Source organism: Saccopteryx leptura, chromosome 1, assembly GCF_036850995.1.
Source record: "Saccopteryx leptura isolate mSacLep1 chromosome 1, mSacLep1_pri_phased_curated, whole genome shotgun sequence".
NCBI lineage: Eukaryota > Metazoa > Chordata > Mammalia > Chiroptera > Emballonuridae > Saccopteryx > Saccopteryx leptura.
In genome coordinates this window covers 258,701,073-258,721,303 of record NC_089503.1, presented here as the reverse complement: position 1 = coordinate 258,721,303, position 20,231 = coordinate 258,701,073, and the positions used below count along the sequence as shown (strand labels likewise).

At 44.6% G+C, this 20,231-nt stretch overlaps 1 protein-coding gene across 1 annotated transcript in view; it reads right to left on the bottom strand.

Moving 5' to 3' along the window:
- NWD1 (NACHT and WD repeat domain containing 1) overlaps positions 1-20,231 on the bottom strand; it is a 70,976-nt gene that overhangs the window by 29,950 nt on the left and 20,795 nt on the right. Inside the window, 9 exon segments of the mRNA XM_066368247.1 lie at positions 2,088-2,246; positions 3,567-3,684; positions 4,869-5,028; positions 5,997-6,200; positions 12,655-12,882; positions 12,884-13,887; positions 14,635-14,696; positions 19,341-19,422; positions 19,425-19,643. Coding sequence (XP_066224344.1) covers positions 2,088-2,246; positions 3,567-3,684; positions 4,869-5,028; positions 5,997-6,200; positions 12,655-12,882; positions 12,884-13,887; positions 14,635-14,696; positions 19,341-19,422; positions 19,425-19,643 — 2,236 coding nt within the window.

Below are 20,231 nucleotides of genomic sequence, written 5' to 3'. Positions count from 1 at the left end.
AGCGCGGGCTCATCTGGTTTGAGCTAAAAAGCTCACCAGCTTGGACCCAAAGTCACTGGCTCGAGCAAGGGGTTACTCGGTCTGCTGAAGGCCTGCGGTCAAGGCACATATGAGAAAGCAATCAATGAACAACTAAGGTGTCGCAACGAAAAACTGATGATTGATGCTTCTCATCTCTCTCTGTTCCTGTCTAACTCTCTCTCTGTCCCTGTAAAAAAAAAAAGAAAAGAAAAGAAAAGAAAAAGAATTAATAGTCTTAAAGATATTTGTACAGCCATGTTCACAGCAGCATTACAACAAAAGTATTTATCAATGGGTGAATGGATAAACAAAATGTGGTCTATCTATACCAATGGTCCTCAACCTTTTTTGGGCCATGGACCGGTTTAATGTCAGAAAATATTTTCATGGACCAGCCTTTAGGGTGGGACGGATAAATGCACAAAATAAAATTATGCAACTAGCGTAAAAACTGTAGTATTTTTAAATATAATTGTCGAACTTACAATATTTATTGGGCTAAGTTAAAGGAGAAACGAGCATGTCCTCATCATTCAGGCTGTATTTAAATTCGTTATTCTGACAACGTTTCACGTTATTTATTCTTTCTCTGCGGACCAGTACCAAATGGCCCACAGACCAGTACCGGTCTACGGGTTGGGGATTGGGGACCACTAATTTATACAGTGAAATATCATTCAACACTAAAAAAGAAGGAATTCTGACATATGCTATGACATGGATGAACCTTAAGGACATTATGTTGATTGAAATAAGTCACACACAAAAGGGCAAATACTGTATGATTCTACTTATATGACATCCCTACATTAATCAATTCATAGAGACAGAAAGTGGAAGAATGGGGGCCAGAGGCTGGGGGAGGGGACTTAGTATTCAATGGGGAAAGAGTTTCAGTTTGGGAAGAAGAAAAGTTCTGGAGTTGGATGGTAGAGATGGTTACAGAACAATGTGATTGACTTAATGCCACTGAACAGTGTATTTAAAAATCATTATGATTGGCAACTTTATGTTACATGTATGTTACCCCAATTTAATAAACAAAAACAAATAAAATACTATCCTGGACTAAGCATCAGTATTAGAGGAAAGCCAAAGCACCAAGTGACTTTCTGTTCCCATCCTGAGGAAGTGAATGTCAAGACCAAGCACACATGACTGAAGGCAGTCACATCCAGGGAGGGCCCAAGGACGTGGATGCTTGGCACTGCTGGAGCTTTCTGCAGGTCAGGAATCAGACAGCAGATAGTGTGGTGTTATGTCTCAGAAAGGGCAAGAGCAATCTAATCAGTTTTTCAAAACTAAATAATAAAATTGTACACTGTATTCTGCTTGTTAGTTTCTCATGCATGATGTCATGTTTCTGCTTAATGAATTGGATAGCTGATCTCTCCAAGGCACCTCAATCCTGGAGAGATTGGGGCCCTCCACTTGCAGCATTGTTGCTGCCTCATTCCTTTCTGGCTCCTCTTCATGAGACCCTGAATACCAACAACACATCAGACTCAGAAATTCTTCAATCTATAGGGCAGCCCAATGACTTGCCCAGAGAACTAAGAATGATTTTTACAGATCAATGTTTGTAATCTATGGGATGATAAGAAACACCAACTTCGAAATACAATTAAGCAAAATGTTATTCCTCAGAATGAGAATCCCCTTTTTCTTTCTCATTAGTGGACCTGAATTACCAAAAAAGTCATGCTCAATTATTATATTTTGAATTTCATCAGTAAAAAAATCTGTGGGAATGTGTTTTCTCTCTTGTTATATTAAGTATTGACATAATTTCCTTGATTTTATCTGAAATATCACCTATCTGGTTCTTGTCTAGAAACAGGTGCTGGGCCAGGGTGGAGGAATAGGCACTGCTTTGGTAATTCTCACTTCAAAGCCCTTCCTGGTTCAACTTAAAGTTCTAGAGGCTGGACTGGGAGAAGCCCCAAAGATGAAGACAGGAAAGGTGTGTGAACTAATAAAAAAAATCCAGAGCTGCTGGATCAGTGAGGGGAGTGGGCTTCTAGTGCTCAGTACAGAGAGACCCCCACCAGGCCAGCCCGACTCACCCATGCCCTGGAGCTCCATGGCTGGGCGGCACAGCTGGGAGAGTTCTCGGACCAGGCCCACCTCGGGACAGTCCACATAAGGGGCGCACAAGTCAAAGTCATCCAACAGGCTCTCGATGCCCTCAGAGACACCCCGGCAGGAAATCCAGTTCATGTTGCCTGCAGGGAGAAAGGGGTTAATGGGGAGTACAGTCTCCCTCCAGTTCATCCTGGGAGGAGGGCTCTTACCTCTCTAGTTCTCCCAGAGGTTCTCACTCTTAGCACTGCTGACATTGGGACCAGATTATTCTGTGGTGGGTAGTCCTGTGCATTGCAGGGTATTGAGCAGGATCCTTGGTCTCCACCCACCAGATGCCATTAGTACCCCTCAAAGTCACAATAATCAAAAACATGAACTTTGCCAAGAATCACTCCTGATCACCTCAGGTTGAGAATCACAGGAATGAATGAATGATAGATGATAGATAGATAGATAGATAGATAGATAGATAGATAGATAGATAGATAAAATAGATTAGACAAGCAGATGGATAGACAGAAAGATGTCTGAATAGATAGATGATGGATGGATAAACAAAAAGGTGACTGCTATAGATGACAGAGAGAGACAGAAATGATAGCTAGATAGACAAACAGATGGTAGAGACAGAGATGATGGATAGACAAAAGGAAAGATGGGTGGATAGACAATAGATGGATAGATATAAAGATGATAGAAATATACAGATGAGAGAGATAGAAATGACAGAAAGACAGGTAGATATGATTGATAGATATGATAGATATAGATGGGGGATAAATAGAGATAGAGACAATTGATGATATATTGATAGACAAATAGAGAAAGGATCTCTCTTGTTCTAAGGCTGACTTTCTGATCCTTTGCATGATTAACTAGTACTCAATGCCAGTTGCACCCCTTCCCCAAGTCTTGACACCAAAATATCTCCAGACACTGCCAAGTGTCCCCTGGGAAGGGGGTGCAGAACCACACCAGGTGAGACCCAGTGCCCGAAAAAGAACCAAGGATATTGACTTTTTTTTTTTTTTAACAGAGACAGAGAGTCAGAGAGAGGGATAGACAGGGACAGACAGACAGGAACGGAGAGATGAGAGGCATCAATCATTAGTTTTTCGTTGCACATTGCAACACCTTAATTGTTCATTGATTACTCTCTCATACGTGCCTTGACCGCGGGCCTTCACCAGACCGAGTAACCCCTTGCTGGAGCCAGCGACCTTGGGCTCAAGCTGGTGAGCTTTTTCTCAAACCAGATGAGCCCATGCTCAAGCTGGCGAGCTCGGGGTCTCGAACCTGGGTCCTCGGCATTCCAGTCCAATGCTCTATCCACTGCTCCACCGCTGGTCAGGCAGGATATTGACTTTTGCTCTTTGCTCTTCCCAGGCTCCGGAAAGGTCAAGCATAGCGGAGGATCAAGATCTGCTTAACCTGCTCCAAGGTGGGGCGGAAGGGCTCACCCAGCACCTCTTGCTTCAGCTCCTTGATGTGGCCTGAGTGGAGCAGATGATAGGGCAACTCCTTCAGCTTCCGCAGGTTTGCAACAGTGTCTGAGAACCACAGGGGCTGGGAGGCCACCTGAAGAGGAGAAGGGGATGGCAGTCAGGTTGTTACCACATGAGCTCATTCATTCACTCCACAAACATAGGCCAGGCTAGGTACCATGTGATGTTGGAGGGAGTGAGAACACAATTTCGGACAGAGATACCCTATACCCACCACAAGTTGGGTTGGGGAAGGGGGAAGGATGTGGGGATCAGGGAATCTAAGGGGCACCTGAGCAGAGCCTCAGAGGTAAGCAGGAGTCTGTCTGGTGAAATGTGTCAGAAAATAATAGGATTTCTGGGTAAGGAAATGGCTTGTGCAAAGGTCCAGAGGCAGGAGAGAACATGATGAGAGTTTTAGGAGAGCTGAATTATAAGACAGAGTGGGTAATTATGGTGGGGTGTGAGACTAGGGAGTTTGTAGGCAAAAGATCTTGAATATCAGGTTAAGGAGGTTGGACAGGACACAGAGGGCACTGGGGAGTCATAGGAGGTGTTAGACGAGAGGCATGGTCAGACTGCATTGTCAGAAACATTTCTTTGGAGGATGGACTAAAGCAAGAGGTCCTGAGGCTGGGAGGCCTGGAAGGAGTACAGACCACGACCCAGGAGGAAAGGATGAGACTGAGCCTACAAGGGCTGTGGGTACAAGGGAGAACTGTGAGTCATCAGAGAGGAGAAAAGGAAGCACCAAGAAGCAATCAGGCCTGGCCCTGGCTCTGGCCTCACCTGTCCATCTGGGGAGAAAAGAAAAAAGAAAAATCTAATGACAACACAAGACTTACAAGTCTATTTGCTAGCTGTAATCAATGTGCTACAGTTATGGAGGACAGTCACCTCGGGAAATTGACAGAACAGTCCATGGGAACTCTCTGTACTCTATTTGAAACTCTTCTGTAAATCTAAAATAATTTCAAAGCTAAAAGTTTTTTAAAAACTTATAGGTTTTGTCTCAGAGAGAGGGGAACACAAAGAACAAGTAATCAAGATGGAAGAAAAACCTGGAAGGCTTCCTGAAGGAACAGGCATTTGAGCTAGGACTTGAGGTTTTTGAAAGACAAAAAATAAGGGGCAGCACACCAGCTAAGGAGGCCAAGTCTTAGAGTTCCTGGGCATAAAAGAAGAAAGACTGGAAGGAAATGTGTGAATAGTGACTTGGTCTTCTTCACACAACATGGTGGAGGTTGAAGGTGGGGAATAGGAGTGAAGACACCTCACCTTGCGGTCCAAGTTCAAGGGCTTCCCCACCAGTGGCAGGGTGATGAGTTTCTTGGTGCCCTGGCTCCAGGCCCCCAAGAAGAAGTCAGCCAAGATTCCATGCCTCTTGGCATTCTCGGGCTCTGACAAGTAGCGCTCTCGGACCACCTTGGCCAGCTGTCTGCAGAGAGAGGACATGGACTGGTGGACCTGGGGGACCAGGCAAGCTCAGAGTCAGCCATGGCCTTCCATGAGGCAGTTCCCAAATGAAGGTCCATCCTAAACCACCATCTGGATGCTCGCTAAGTCTGCTGACCACCTGTCCTATTTGTTACCTAACATTTATCTCTAAATTGGCCCTCCCCACCCCAAATACATTTACTTTAAAAAGGAGCCTTTGGGCTCCTCATGTTAAACAAATATAAGTCACTGTATGATACAGCAATTCTACTCCTGGAATTGTATACAGTATATATATATATCTACTCTGAATATATACCAAAAGAATTGAAAACCTTGTGCACGCAAGTTCATAGCGGCACTACTCACACTCACCAAAAGGTGGAAACAGCCTAAAGGTCCGTCAGTGGATGAATGAATAACAAAATAGTGATACATTCATACATTTATAAAAAGGAATGGAGCTTTGACACATACCACAGGGTGGATGAATCTTGAAAATATGATGCTGAATGAGAGAAACCAGACACAAAAGACCACGTGTTGTATGATTCCATCTATATGAAATGCCCAGGACGGGCAAACACACAGGGACAGAAAGTGGTTAGTGGTTGCCAGGGGCTATAGGGGGATGGGGAGTGACTAATAATAGGGATGGGGTCTCCTTTGAGATGATAAAAATATTCTAGAACTACTTAGAGGTGATGGTTGCACAACATGGTGATTGCACTAAGTGCCACTGAATTGTACACTTTAAAACAGTGAATTTTATATTCTGTGAATTTCTCCTCAACTTAAAAAATAAGTTCGTTGTGTTGGAGTTGGTGCATGGACACCCTCGAATGCTGTGCTGAGTGGACTTGATTCTCTGGGAATGGGGGGAGTAGAGGATCTGGATCAAGGAGGAGCCTGATCGGTGAGTTCTTGCTCTTGGGCACTCAGACAGCATGACCTCTGCAGTGGACCTACCTGTGGGCGATGGTCAGGAGTGTGAAGCCATCCACGGGTCTCCTGGCCAAGCAGTTTCCCAGGTCACGGCGAAGCCTCACCCAGAGCAGGGGTGGGAAACGCAGCAGCTCCTTGCTGGGTGGGGTCCAGTCCTGGTACACAGCCTGCGGGACCTCATCACCCACGGACAGGACGTCCTTCAGCGCTGCCTCTGAGAGCCCGTGCCTGGAGGAAGGAGGGAAACATGGCTGTGTCTCCTGCATGTGAAAGACACAGTCACCAAGGGAGGGAGGGACATGGCCAGCTGCATAGGGTCCTGCCTGTCACAAAAGGGTTTACCCTGAGGATCAGCATTTGGACAGTGCCCAGGCCCAGCGGGCACTGATGCCTCCTGGTTCCAGCTGTACCCAACTGGTGAGACCTTTCCTGATCTTTCATTCTGTATCCACACAGTTACAGAACCTCGAACCATCCCCTCCCCGGGTGAGAAGAGGGAGGGAGAGAGGAGGTAACTTAGGAAAATAATGCAGGAACCAACAGTACCTTTCCCGACCCACCTCATGTCTCCTGGCCTGAGAAAGGGTGGAGTGAGAGAAAGGGAGTGGCTTTAAATAGGACGATTGACTGACATCTTGGTGCTGAACTGAATGGGCTTTCTGCAAGCATGAAATGGGAAAACTGTGGATTTGCCTGTAATTGATAGCATTGTAGGGATGGAGAATATCTGAGTTCACTTCAGAGCAGGGGGAGAGGGAGGCTGGCTTCTGTTTGCACTTCACTGGGTAGAAACAGCTTGTGTGAATTTTTAAAAATTCTCTGATGTTGAGAAAAGTCCTCATTTTGATCAAGACATTTGCCACATTCTTCACATATACAGAATATCTGCTCATTAGAAATTTTTTTTTTATTCAGTGAGAGGAAGGGAGGCAGAGAGACAGACTCCTGCGTATGCCCTGACCCAGGATCCACCAGGCAAGCCCATTAGGGGGCAATGTTCTGCCCATCTGGGGCATTGCTCCATTGCTCAGTACTTGAGCTCTTCTTAGCTCCTGAGGTGGAGGCCATGGAGCCATCCTCAGCGCCTGGGGCCAACTTACTCCAATCGAGCCATGACTGCAGTATGGGAAGAGAGAGAGAGAAAGAGAGAGAGAGAGAGAGAAACAGATGGGCACTTCTTCTGTGTGCCCTGACTGGGAATTGAACCTGGGACATCCACATGATGCTGAGTCAATGCTCTACCACTGAGCCAACTGGCTATGGTCTAGAATTTTGTGCTGTATGACAAAGTGGGTATCAACATCAGAGAGAGAGAGAGAGAGAGAGGCAGCGGACAGGATCTCTCAGGTTAAGGCAGACTTCCTCACACTCAGCACTGCTGACCCTGGGACTCAGTCATTCTCTATAGGACTGTCCTGTGCACTGCAGGGTGTTGAGTCACATCCCTGGTCTCCACCCATTAGCTATCAGTAGAAGGCCCCCCCCCCGAGTTATGACAAAGAAAATGTCTCTAGACATCACCAAGTGTTCCCTGGGTGGAGGAAGGAGAATCTCCCCAGCTGAGAACCACTAGAACTCAGATCTGCTTCGAGGGCCAGGTTCTCGACCATCACACCACACCGACTCCATCTGCAAACATATTTTCATTGAATTGAGGCACTGAAATCACCTCTCCTATAGATTCCATCCTTAACCTGCTTTCCCCACCTGGAGGAGGGGTAGTCCTACACTTTGTGATGCCCCCTACCTTACTAATTGGATCAGAATTGGGCCAAAAAGGTCAATGGATTTCTGTGTCCCCAGATTTCACAATTAGGACTCAAGGAGTCAATGGTGGAGTCAGGTCCCCGAAATGGAAACTCAGGATGCCAACAGAAGCTTGAGGCAAGCTGAACTTCTGGGGAGGAGGAAGGAAGAATCTAGATCAAAAGCTAGTATGTGGACAGGACCCAGAGGGAGAGAGGTTGAGAAACTGCCCTGATTCCTGTGGTTTGCCAGTTTCCATGACAACTCTGCTTCCTCCATAAAGACAGCATCTGAGTGGCCTCATGGCCCAACCCCCTTCTTCTGGAATATTTCCTGGTCTGTCTTTGTCAAGTCCTTGCCAGGGCCCCACTCTGGGGCACCATTGGCAAAATCTGGGGTATGCTCCCTGGAGTTGGCTATGCGGGGCCCTGGGTTCCTGAGCTCCTCCCTTGACCTTGGCATAAAGCTCTTATTTCTTATGTGTTAGTGTGAGTGGGATTCTGTTCCTGGCAAACAAACCAACCAACCAACAAACAAACAGAAGCCCATCTCACTGATCTCCGGCCATCTTGTCTCACTTGCAGTGAAAGACTAAGGTCAGAAAGAGGAAACCTGCCTGACCAGGTGGTGGCACAGTGGATAGAGCGTTGGACTGGGATGCGGAGGACCCAAGTTTGAGACTCTGAGGGTCGCCAGCTTGAGTGCAGGCTCATCTGGTTTGAGCAAAGCTCACCAGCTTGAGCCCAAGGTCGCTGGCTCGAGCAAGGGGTCACTCGGTCTGCTGTAGCCCCACAGTCAAGGCACATATGAGAAAGCAATCAATGAACAGCTAAGGTGTCGCAACAAAAAACTGATGATTGATGCTTCTCATCTCTCTCCATTCCTGTCTGTCTGTTCCTATCTATCCCTCTCTCTGACTCTCTCTCTCTCTCTCTGTCAAACAAAAAAAAGTGGAAGACTGTTCCCAAAACTGCAAAATTGCATCATCGAGCATTTCTGAGGATGGGCTCGAGTGGTCCTGATGGCTGTTTTTATTAAGGGAAAGCTCTATCGTCTGATGTGCCTGCAAATTGGAACTGGCCTCGATTCACCCTCCCAGGAGCAGGAGCTCGGCCACGAGTGCATCTGATGAGCACACTCCCCTCTCCTGCTGTATTTCGGACTCACTGTCCATACCTAGCATCTCTGGCTCATCAGAGTTTGAAGCCTGGAAACTTTCTCTGGGCTGAGTAACCTCATTTCAGCCTTCATTCCCTTAAACTCTATAAACACACTGGAATTGGATTTTCCTGTTCGAGTTTTGCTGACCCCCAGGCTACAAGACTGAGATTAGATCTAGACATAAGCTTGAGGTTTGTTTCTTCAGAAAAGTTTTGCTTTAAGGAGATTTATTTTTTGAGATCTCCCCACACATTGTTTATGAATTACAAAGGGGAACGTTGCAAATGTATAGTGGGGAAAAAAAATTGGTGCCCGAGAAGGGTTGAGCATTACACAAGTTTAACCTGCATGTGATCACAAGGAAACATCGGACCAAACCAGGTGGACAGAACTACAATCTTCTCCCCTCCCAGTAGGTGTGCTTCCTGGACCAGCAGTCTCACTTGGGAGAAACACTGGGTCCCAGGCCCCACCCCAGACCTGCTAACCTAGAGGTCAAAACTGGATCAAGGTACATTACCCATTAAAAATTGAGGAATGTGGCCCGTACTTTTCAAAAGGACAAAGACAGCAGAATGTTCCAGATTATACGAGACCAAAGAGACAACAACTAAATGCAATATATGATCCTGAATTAGCAGATATAAAGGACATTTTTGAGACAATTGTCAAATTTTGACTATAAACTATGAATTAAATAATATTATGTCAGTGATACATTTGCTGAGTTTTATAATTGTCTTGTGAAGTTCTGGTTGTCCTAGTTCTTGGGAAATATATGACATATTTAAGGGTAAAGAGGAATGACACCTGTGATGAATTCTCAAGGGTTTAGGGAAAAAGTGTGTGTGTGTGTGTGTGTGTGTGTGTGTACATAGGTTAATATAGAGACAGAGATTAGATAGATAAATAAAAAGAAAGCAAGATAGAATGAATATAAATAAAAAGGATTATAAATAAAAAGAAAATAGCTAGCTAGAGAAATAGATGATACATCAGTAAAAAAATATATAGAAAGAAAGAAAAATGATAGATGATAGATTGATTGATAGATGATAGATAGATAGATAGATAGATAGATAGATAGATAGATAGATAGATAGATAGATAGAAAAATGGAAGGAGGGAATGAAGAAAAAGATTGATAGGCCCTGGCCGGTTGGCTCAGTGGTAGAGCGTCGGCCTGGCGTGCGGGGGACCCGGGTTTGATTCCCGGCCAGGGCACACAGGAGAAGCGCCCATTTGCTTCTCCACCCCCAGCCCCCCTCCTTCCTCTCTGTCTCTCTCTTCCCCTCCCTCAGCCAAGGCTCCATTGGAGCAAAGATGGCCCGGGCGCTGGGGATGACTCCTTGGCCTCTACCCCAGGCGCTAGAGTGGCTCTGGTCATGGCAGAGCGACGCCCCAGAGGGGCAGAGCCTCGCCCCCTGGTGGGCGTGCCGGGTGGATCCCGGTCGGGCGCATGCGGGAGTCTGTCTGACTGTCTCTCCCCGTTTCCAGCTTCAGAAAAATACAAAAAAAAAAAAAGAAAGAAAGAAAAAGATTGATAAATGAGAGGGAGAAAGTGGAAGAGAGGGAGAAACAAAGCTAATGTGGCAAATGGGTGATTCTAGAAGAAATGCATCTGGCAGCATGTCTCAACAAGAGCCTATTCTGCATACAAGGGACACTTGGCAACGCCCTGAGATATTTTTGGTTGTCGTTATGGGGACTGGTGCTCCTGCTACCTTGTGGGTGGAAGCAAGGGATGCTGTTCACCATGCTACCATGCACAGGAAACCCACACACACTGCAAAGAATGATCTGGCCCCAAGTGTCAGTAGTGCCAAGACTGAGAAAACCTGATGTGTGGGAATTCTTTGCACTATATTTTGCACTATGGGAGTCCTTCCCATATATATAATTTGAAAGTACTTCAAAGTAAAAATTTTACAAAATATTCTATTTCTGTCCCCATAGAAACAGAAAGCAAATTAATGGGTGTCAAGAACTGGGGAGCAAGAATAGGGAGGGACTGCTAACATGGATGGGGTCTCCTTTGGGGGTGATGAAATGTTCTAGAGATGGATGGTGGTTGCTCAACACTGGGAATGTACACAATGCCACTGAAATGTACACTTTAAAAGAATGAACTTAAATTTTTAAAGCTTTTTAAAAAAATTATTGATTTGAGATAGAGAGACAGGTAGGGAGAGAGATGAGAAGCATCAACTTATAATTGCAGCACCTTAGTTGTTCATTGATTGCTTCTCATACGTGCCTTGACTAGGGGCTCAAGCCAAGCCAGTGACCCCTTAGTCAAGCCAGTGACCTTCGGCTCAAGCCAGAGACCATGGGATCATGTTGATGATCCAGGATCAAGCCAACAATCCTGCACTCAAGCTGACAAGCCCACACTAAAGCCAGTGACATCAGGGTTTCAAACCAGAGACCTCAGTGTCCCAGGTCAAAGCTCTATCCACTGCACCACCGCTGGTCAGGCAAGAATGAACTTCATAGTATATGAATTGTTGTGGGTTGAATAGTGTTTCCCACAAATTAATGTCCACCTGAAACCTGTGAATGGGACTTTATTTGGAAACAAACTTTGCCCTGGCGGTTCAGTGGATAAAGTGTCATCCCAGAGTGCCAAGGTTGTAGGTTTGATCCCTGATCAAGGAATGTCCAAGAAGCAATAAATGAATACACAACTAAATGGAACATCTCTCCCTCCCTCTCTCTCTCTCTCTCTCTCTCTCTCTCTCTCTCTTCGTCTTTCTTTCCCTTCCCTACTCCCTCTCTCAAGTCAATGGAAAAATACTTTGGTGAATTGATCAAGTTAAAATGAAGTCATCTTGGATTAAGGTTGGCCCTAATCCAGTGAGCAGTGTCCTTACAAGAAGAAGGAAATTCAGACAGAGGTACATAGAGGGAGAGGCCACGAGATGACAAAGACAGATTGGAGTGATGCCTTTACAAGCTAAGGAACACCAAGAAAAGCCTAGAACAGACTTTTCTGGCACCTGAGCATGTCCATCAGGGAATGAATGAATAAAGAAGATATAGATATAGATATAGATATAGATAGATATAATAGATATAGATAGATATATAGATATAGATATATCTATATATAATATATAATATAATATTACTCTGCCATAAAAAAGAATGAAATATTGCCAATTGTGACAACGTAAATGAACCTAGGTGATAGAATACTAAGTGAAATAAGTCAGAGAACAACAACTACCATATGATTTAACTTATATGTGGAATCTAAAACACAAAACAAAAAAATACACAAAACAAAACAGAAACAGACCCATAGAAACAAAGAACAGCTGATGGCTGACAAAGGGGAGGAGAATGGGGGATGACTGGAAAAGAAAAAATATACGATCTAGAACAAGGCTAAATTGAAAACAATAATAACAAAGGTCAGATTAATATTATAAACTATTATCAGACTCCCTCAGATCTGTAAAACGTTTTCACCTGAGATTTCTGAGAATTTCCTTGTTTGTTCTCAAAAAAGTAGAAATAATTTTATCTGTAGAAATTAGGACAGAAAGCACCTTTCAAAAAAAATGCATTGCAACTAATTCTTCTCAGTAATATGTATTAAAACATATGAGTTGTATATTAGATTGCAACTTAGTCTATTAAATCATTTGTTTTTAAGAGAGTGACTTTTGTGTAACATGTTTTATATTGTTCTTATACATGAGCTCTACTTACTAGCATAAAATATAAAATTAATCCAGAATTTTTTTTAAATGAGTGAGAAAACAGAGACTTACGGGAAGACGCAATATAGCCCAGCACTCGGGCCACCAGTAGCTGCCCATGGGTCTGCTCCAGACGGGCACACAGCTGGTGCATCATCTCCTTAGCAGTGGAGGCCAGAGGGGCGGGCACAGTAAAGGAGGCCCATTTCCGGGCCTCCTCAAAGGCCAGCCTCAGCTGCCCTGGGTGCCCGCACTCTGGGAGGCTGGCCCAGAGCAGATTCCTCTGCCCTGGGCTGTGTCCTCCTGGAGGCCGACAGCAGGAGCTGGACCATCTCTTGCTCTTAGTTGCTGGAGAGCGGTTTCACCTCCCAGTAGGATTCAGGGTTCATGAGTGTCTGCTGCAGGGTGCCTAAGACTCCCGGCTGTCCTGAGCAGGCCAAGAGGATGAGATGGACCCTCGGGGGACACTTGGGAGGCAGTCAAGGGGCCCTCTGAAAATGGTGGATGGAGTCCACATCATCCAGAGAGTCTAGCAGGATCACTAGGGACTCAAAGTTTCGGCAGGAGACAGTGCGCAGGAGGGTGTGGAAAAACTGGACCACCCTGGTGTGGGCCTCCAGGATCCAGGCAGGAGGCAGGGGCAGCCCGTAGGCCAGGCACACCTGGAAGCCGATGCTCTGGAGCAGGCTGCGGGTATCAGAGCTCGTCTGTGATGTCCCCAGAAGCCGCAGGACAGTCACTGTCTTGCAGCCCAGCAGCCCCGGCATTTGCTCAGCCAGCTTGTACATCAGAGCTGTCTTTTCAATGCCTGGGGGTCCGAAAAGCACCAGGAGTGTGTGGGGGTGGCCGTCACTCTGCCAGAGTCACTGTCCCACCTGGGCTAGGAGATCTTGGCGCCCACAGAAGGTCCTTGTGGCCTTAGCACTCAGCCCCAAGTGGTGGCAGATCTCCTGGTAGAGCCATGCCAATTCCTGCCAACCTGCTTCCAGTTCCCAGAGGCGCTCGAGGACCTGGTGGTTAGCCCTGGCCACAAACTGCTCCCCTAGCTCCTTCAGGTACCAAGCATGAGTCTTATTTTGGGGGTTCATGAGGTCACAGCTCCGTGACAGGTGGTGGGCCTCGAGGACTCCGGGCTGCCTATCAGCGATGCGTCCCTTGAGGCTGCTGAGAAGGTTCTGGGCCTCCGTGTCCAGGCAGCCATCTGCAAGCCGGTCCACCATCTTTAGGGCACAGTCTTCCAGGACGTGTTTGTTAAGGTCTTGGATCTCTCTCAAGAAGGCAGTGGCCCTTTTCCAGTCTACCTGAATCATTACCAGCTAGAAGCAGCGGTCATTGGGACTTGGATGTGAGCTGCAAAGTATAGAATTGTGACAACAATTCCAGTGCCATGCGGACTTTTCCTGGATGTGGACTTTTCCTGAACTCCTGCTCCTTGTGACAGCTCCTAACAGACTGAACTGGGGTTGGGTTACATTTTTCAGGGATCTGGCATGGTGTTGGGGCCAACTTGGACTTGGTGAACATGTTAAGGACACTACTCTTTTATGAATTCTTGCTGTATTGGCCAAGAGTTTGCTTAAAGGCTTTAATCACTGTAAAAAAAAAAATAGAAGACTAGATAAGGAAGATGTGGCACATATACACCACGGTATACTATTCAGCCATAAGAAATGATGACATCAGATCACTTACAACAAAATGGTGGCATCTTGATAACATTATACGGAGTGAAATAAATAAATCAGAAAAAAAAAGAACTGCAGGATCCCATACATTGGTGGGACATAAAAACGAGACTAAGAGACATGGACAAGAGTGTGGTGGTTACGGGGGGCGGGGGGAGGGAAGAAGGAAGAGGGGGAGGGGGAGGGGGTACAAAGAAAACTAGATAGAAGGTGATGGAGGACAATCTCTCTTTGGGTGATGGGTATGCAACAGAATTGAATGACAAGATAACCTGGACATGTTTTCTTTGAATATATGTACCCTGATTTATTGATGTCACCCCATTAAAATAAAAATTTATTTATAAAGAAAAAGAAGAAGACAGTGGCCCTCTGGTCCCCATCTGTCAAACTCAGCAGGCCCTGTTCTATCTCCCACTCAATGACTGCAAAAATGGAAAAGAAAGGAAGAGAGTGTGATCATCATTGTGTCATCAACTGGTCTGAGTGGGTACACTTGGGAGACGCAGTTGGGAGGTGGGGATTGGTCCTGAAGCTCAACATGTACCGGAATGACATGGCATAACCATAGACAACATGCAAATGAATGCTCTCGAGTATGTTCCAATAAAACTTTATTTATGTCTGACCAGGTGGTGGCGCAATGGATAGAGCGTCGGACTGGGATGCGAAGGACCCAGGTTCAAGACCCCGAGGTTGCTGGCTTGAGCACAGGCTCATCTGGTTTGAGCAAAGCTCACCAGCTTGGACCCAAGGTCGCTGGCTTGAGCAAGGGGTTACTTGGTCTGCTTGTAGCCCCATGGTCAAGGCACATTTGGGACAGCAATCAATGAACAACTAAGGTGTCGCAACGAAAAATTGATGATTGATGCTTCTCATCTCTCTGTTCCTGTCTGTCTGTCCCTATCTATCCCTCTCTCTGACTCTCTCTGTCTCTGTAAAAAAAACAAACACAAAAACCCCCAAAATTTTATTTACAAAAATAAATAGTGGGCTAGATTTGGCCCTCAGGCCATCCTTTGCCAGACCCTTGTCTCAGAGTATGTTGTAGCTGCCCTGACAACCTGTATTTTCCAGAACCAAAGGCCCGCACTGACTTCTTGGAGGCCATTGTTTAGAAATAGCAGTCACTTTTAAACATATGTACCCTGACTTATTAACGTCACTCCACTAAAATTAATAAAAAAAATAGCAGTCAGACCCAAGAAGTTATTTTTGAAGCTTCCCTGCACTCAGCAAAGGCTCCTAGCTCTTTGCAGCTATGTGAGCCAGGCCCTTAGAGACAGAACTTAGTCTCTGAGCCAAAGACAAGAGCCACTCGAAAGTCCTCCATGGAGTGACCACACACCCACTTCAGCCTTCTGAATAAAGGTCAGAGGTATAGAGGCAACTAACAGTCCCAAAAAAGGACCCTTCTTGGACATGAACCAATCCAAGACTATCCTCAAGCTGTGTGTCCTTGTACAAATCACTGCACCTCTCTGATCTGTTTTCTTTCCTGTAACATGGATATACTAGTCCATCTTGAAGAGCTACTAGGAGGATTTTCTATGAACAAATACTTGTGAAAAGCTGACTGTCATGCTGAAGGAACACACATAGGCACACACACACACAAACACAAATGTGTGCCTGTAAAAGTGAAGATCTCTCTAGATTGTAACAATGTCCACTTCTTGGTTGTAATATTGTACTCTAGTTTTGCAAGATGTTACCTTTGGGGGGGTGGACTAGGTAAAGGATACATGGTTGGTAGTCACAAAATAAGTCACAGGGATGTCAAGTACAGCATAGGGAATATAGTCAATTATATTGTAATAATTATGAATGGTGCCAGATGGGTACTAGACTTATCAGGAGGATTTACTAAGTAAATTATATAAATGCCTAACTACCTTGCTGTACACCTGAAACTAATATAAAATAATATTGAATGTCAAAATAAATACATAAAAAGTAGGTCCCCCCCCCAAAAAAAAATGTAGATCCCCAGGCTCTCCCACCCCCTCCTCTCTCTCTCCCTCCACCTTGCTGAGTGGCCCCTGGCCTGCCTTGACCACTCCAGGGCCTATAAATAATAAATTCTTTTTTCTTTAAAATAAAAAAGGATACATGGAATCTCTTCCTACTATTTTGGCAGCTTCCTGTGAATCTCTATTTCAAAATAATAAGTTTTATTAAAAAGTGAGCTGAACAAGGTACCTAGACAACCAGGTGTCCCAAGATGCCATTGTTGATATGCCCTGTGCTTTCTGCTACTTTCGAGGCGTTTCTATCTGTTCTTTCATGTGGGATATCCTAATGGACTAGATCTGACATTGCTGCTTAGAGCTCAAATGAGGTTATAGCTGAAATAAGACCCTTTAAATGCCACAATGTCTCCATGATGTACTAACTCTGACTAGTTTCATTTTACAGATGAGAAAACTCATGCTCTAAGACTGCCAGAAATCAATACAGTTGGCTGAGCTATAAATCCAGCCCCATCCCAAAGCACAGACCCCAGACACTGATTGTGGCCTTGAGGGCAGACATATCATGAAAGCAATTAGTATATTTAGCTTTGTGTCATAGAGTAAACAATAGCAACATAGTAAGTGTTCAATAAGCAGTAGTCATGAATATTATTCACATAAACAGTATATTCAAAATTGATATGTCATTCCTATTTTAACCAAAGGACCACGGTTAGCATCACCTGTGATGTTGGGTGGGCATCAGGAACCCCTGATATGGTGGGATGGAAAGGGAATGTCACCCTTGTGATCTTCCTCTCAGAAATCTAGAACCCCAGTCTAATCACAAGAATACACCAGACAAGCCCAGAGTGAAGAACATTTTATAAACCTCCTGGCCAGTACTCCTCAAAAACGGTCAAGGTCATGAAAAACAAGAGAAGACTGAGAAACTGTCACAAACCAGAGAAGCCTAAGGAGACATGTCAACTAAACACAATGTGGGACACTGGATGGGGTCCTGGGACATAAAGAGAATGTTAATGAAAAAACTTAGGAAATCTGAATGGAGTCTGCAGTCTAATTAATCATCATGTGCTGATGTTAAGTACCAGTGTTAATTTATCACCTCCAGCAAATATATTGTGATCACATAAGATGCTAACTTATCTGAGCAAAGAATATATAAGAAGTCTGAACTATCTTTGTAACTTTATCACTTTCCTGTTAATCTAAAATGATCCCCCCAAAAGTTTATTTTTTAAAATAGCTATGTCTTTACTAGAATTAATATACATCTAGCCTGACCTATGGTGGCACAGTGGATAAAAGCATCCACTTGGAATGCTGAGGTGACCAGTTCAAAACTCTGTACTTGCCTGGTCAAGGCTTATATGGGAGTTGATGCTTCCTGCTCCTCCCCTCTTCCTTCTCTCTTCTCTAAAAAAAATGAATAAATAAAAAAATATATCTAATAGATAACAGTTGATATATTAAAATAGTATTAATAGCTGATAAATTAAAATAGGATTAATATAAATTACATTTAATATCCTTAAATAAAACAATAGATTTAATTTGTCCACATAGTTAATATGCTTATAATATAAATTCATATATTTAATGTTGATAAATTCATACATTAATTTTAGTAATATATAATATATAATTGAGATATTTTAATAAAATTAAATTTATATATTTAATATGTTTATATATGAATTTATATATTTAACATTTTAGTAATAAATAATGTAATTAATATATTTTAATAAAATTAAAATACATTAATATAAATTACTACATTCAATATGTTTAAATAAATCAGTACATTTAATGTTTATAATATAATATAAATCCACATATTTAATATGTTCATAATATATTCATACATTTACTAAGTAGATAAATAAATATAGTTAATATTTTTAATAATATAAATTCATATGTTTAATAATTTGGGTAACATAAATTCCTATATTTAATATGCTTGGTAATATAAGTTGACACACTAATAACCCACAAACTGATGTGATACTAACCCATGAGCAGTAATAAGAACCCAAGTGGCAGGAAGTGGTGGAGAAATGCTGCATTTTCAGAAAAGTCTTTCTGGTATCTGGAATGGAGGGGCCCTGGCTGGTTGGCTCAGTGGTAGAGCATTGGCCTGGCATGTGAAAGTCCCAGGTTCAATTCCTAGTCAGGGCACACAGGAGAAGCAACCATCTGCTTCTTCACCTTCCCCCTCCCCCTTCTCTCTCTCTCTTTCTCTTTCTTTTCCCCTCCCACAGCCATGGCTCGATTGGTTTGAGCAAGTTGGCCCCAGGTGCTGAGGATGGCTCTTTGGCCTTGCCTCAGGCACTAAAATAGCTTGGTTGCTGATCAACAGAGAAGCGGCCCCAGATGAGCAGAGCATCAACAGGTAGGGGGCTTGCTGGGTGGATCCCAGTCTGGGTGCATGCAGGAGTCTCTTTGCCTCTCTGCTTCTCATTTAATTTTTAAAATGATGATAAAAAAAGTAAAAATAAAAAGAATGGAGGATGACCTAGGTGGAGGGTGGGGTGAGAACCAAGGGACGAAGTGGGAGCTGGGTGATAGCCTCAATAGTCACAGGGACTAATCCCTACTCTCACCTTTGGGCAGATGAGACTCCACCTTCCTGGGCCTCAGTTTCCACCTCTGAGGCAGGTGCAGCAGGGCCAGACAATTGAATTCTCAACAGGGGCTAACTTGGACTAACACAGGGGAAACCACTCGTCCAGCTTTCCAAAACTGTCCTGGGTTTGGCCCTAACAGTACAGTTCTGCATCTCTCGAGTCTCCTGGTCCAAGGCAAACAGGAGGTTGTCTTAGACAACCAAAACCAGGACTCTTCCTGAGAGAAGGGATGGAGCCAGAGGTGGAGAGGAGAATCGTCAGAAACCAAGACTTAACTGCAACAGGGCTAAACTGTTTTCAATCATCTGTAAAATGACCTTCTCAGAACCAGGAGTCTGGAAGCTAGACTGGCTTGGCACTTATAGAAATGTGGACTGTGGCATTTGGACAACACTAGATGTCTATTCTGAACACATGGGCGTTTCCCATGGATCTTGAAGAAGTTTCACTACCTCACCTGACCGGTGGTAGCGATGCCACTGCTCCTGGGTGATGAGGCCCAGCCTTCTGGCTTCCTGGGCTCCACAGCACAGCACAGCACAGAATTCAGGGTGGCCTCCTCAGGCCCATGGGTCTCCCTGGAGCCCAAGGCCTGCAGCACATAGGTGGGGGGCACGGCATTCTCATCCCTCTGGAAGTGGTGATCCACCAGCTCCAGGTCACCTGGCCTGGTGGATAGCTGGGCCTTCAGTGCCTCCCACTCCTTCTCCTCAATCAGTGTGGGGACTGGACAGGGGCCATACAGGTCACCTAGGAGAGCCTGGAAGAGAGAAGGTAGAGAGGGGACACAGGTTCTAATCTTGGCTCTGGCACTTTGTTCAGTGACCCTTGGTGAGACACACAGAGCTCCTAAAAATGAGTCTGGTTATAGTGCCATGGCGATAATTACATTAAAGGAGTGAAGGCAGAGACAGCACCTGCCTATGGAGGTACCTGAGAGCATGAGACAGGAGATAGGTAAATTTGGAATCTGATCAAAGACTAAGCATCCTAGAATCTTTTGCTTGGGAAACCCTCTGTGGTAATTGAATAGTGTCCCCCAAAGATATCTGGTCTCAATCCCTGGGCCCTGTGAATCTAACTTTAACAATTAAAAAAAAAAAATGTTGTGCGGTTGTGCCCTGGCCAAATAGCTCAGTTGGTTAAGAGCATTGTCCCAAAGTGCAGAGGCTGTTAGTTCAATTCCCAGTGAGGGCAAAGACAGGAACAGATTGATGTTCCTGTCTTTCTCTCCCTCTCTCCTTCCCTCTCTCTAAAAATCAATTTTTAAAAAATAAACATTGCCTGACCTGTGGTGGTGCAGTGGATAAAGCGTCGACCTGGAAATGCTGAGATCGCCGGTTTGAAA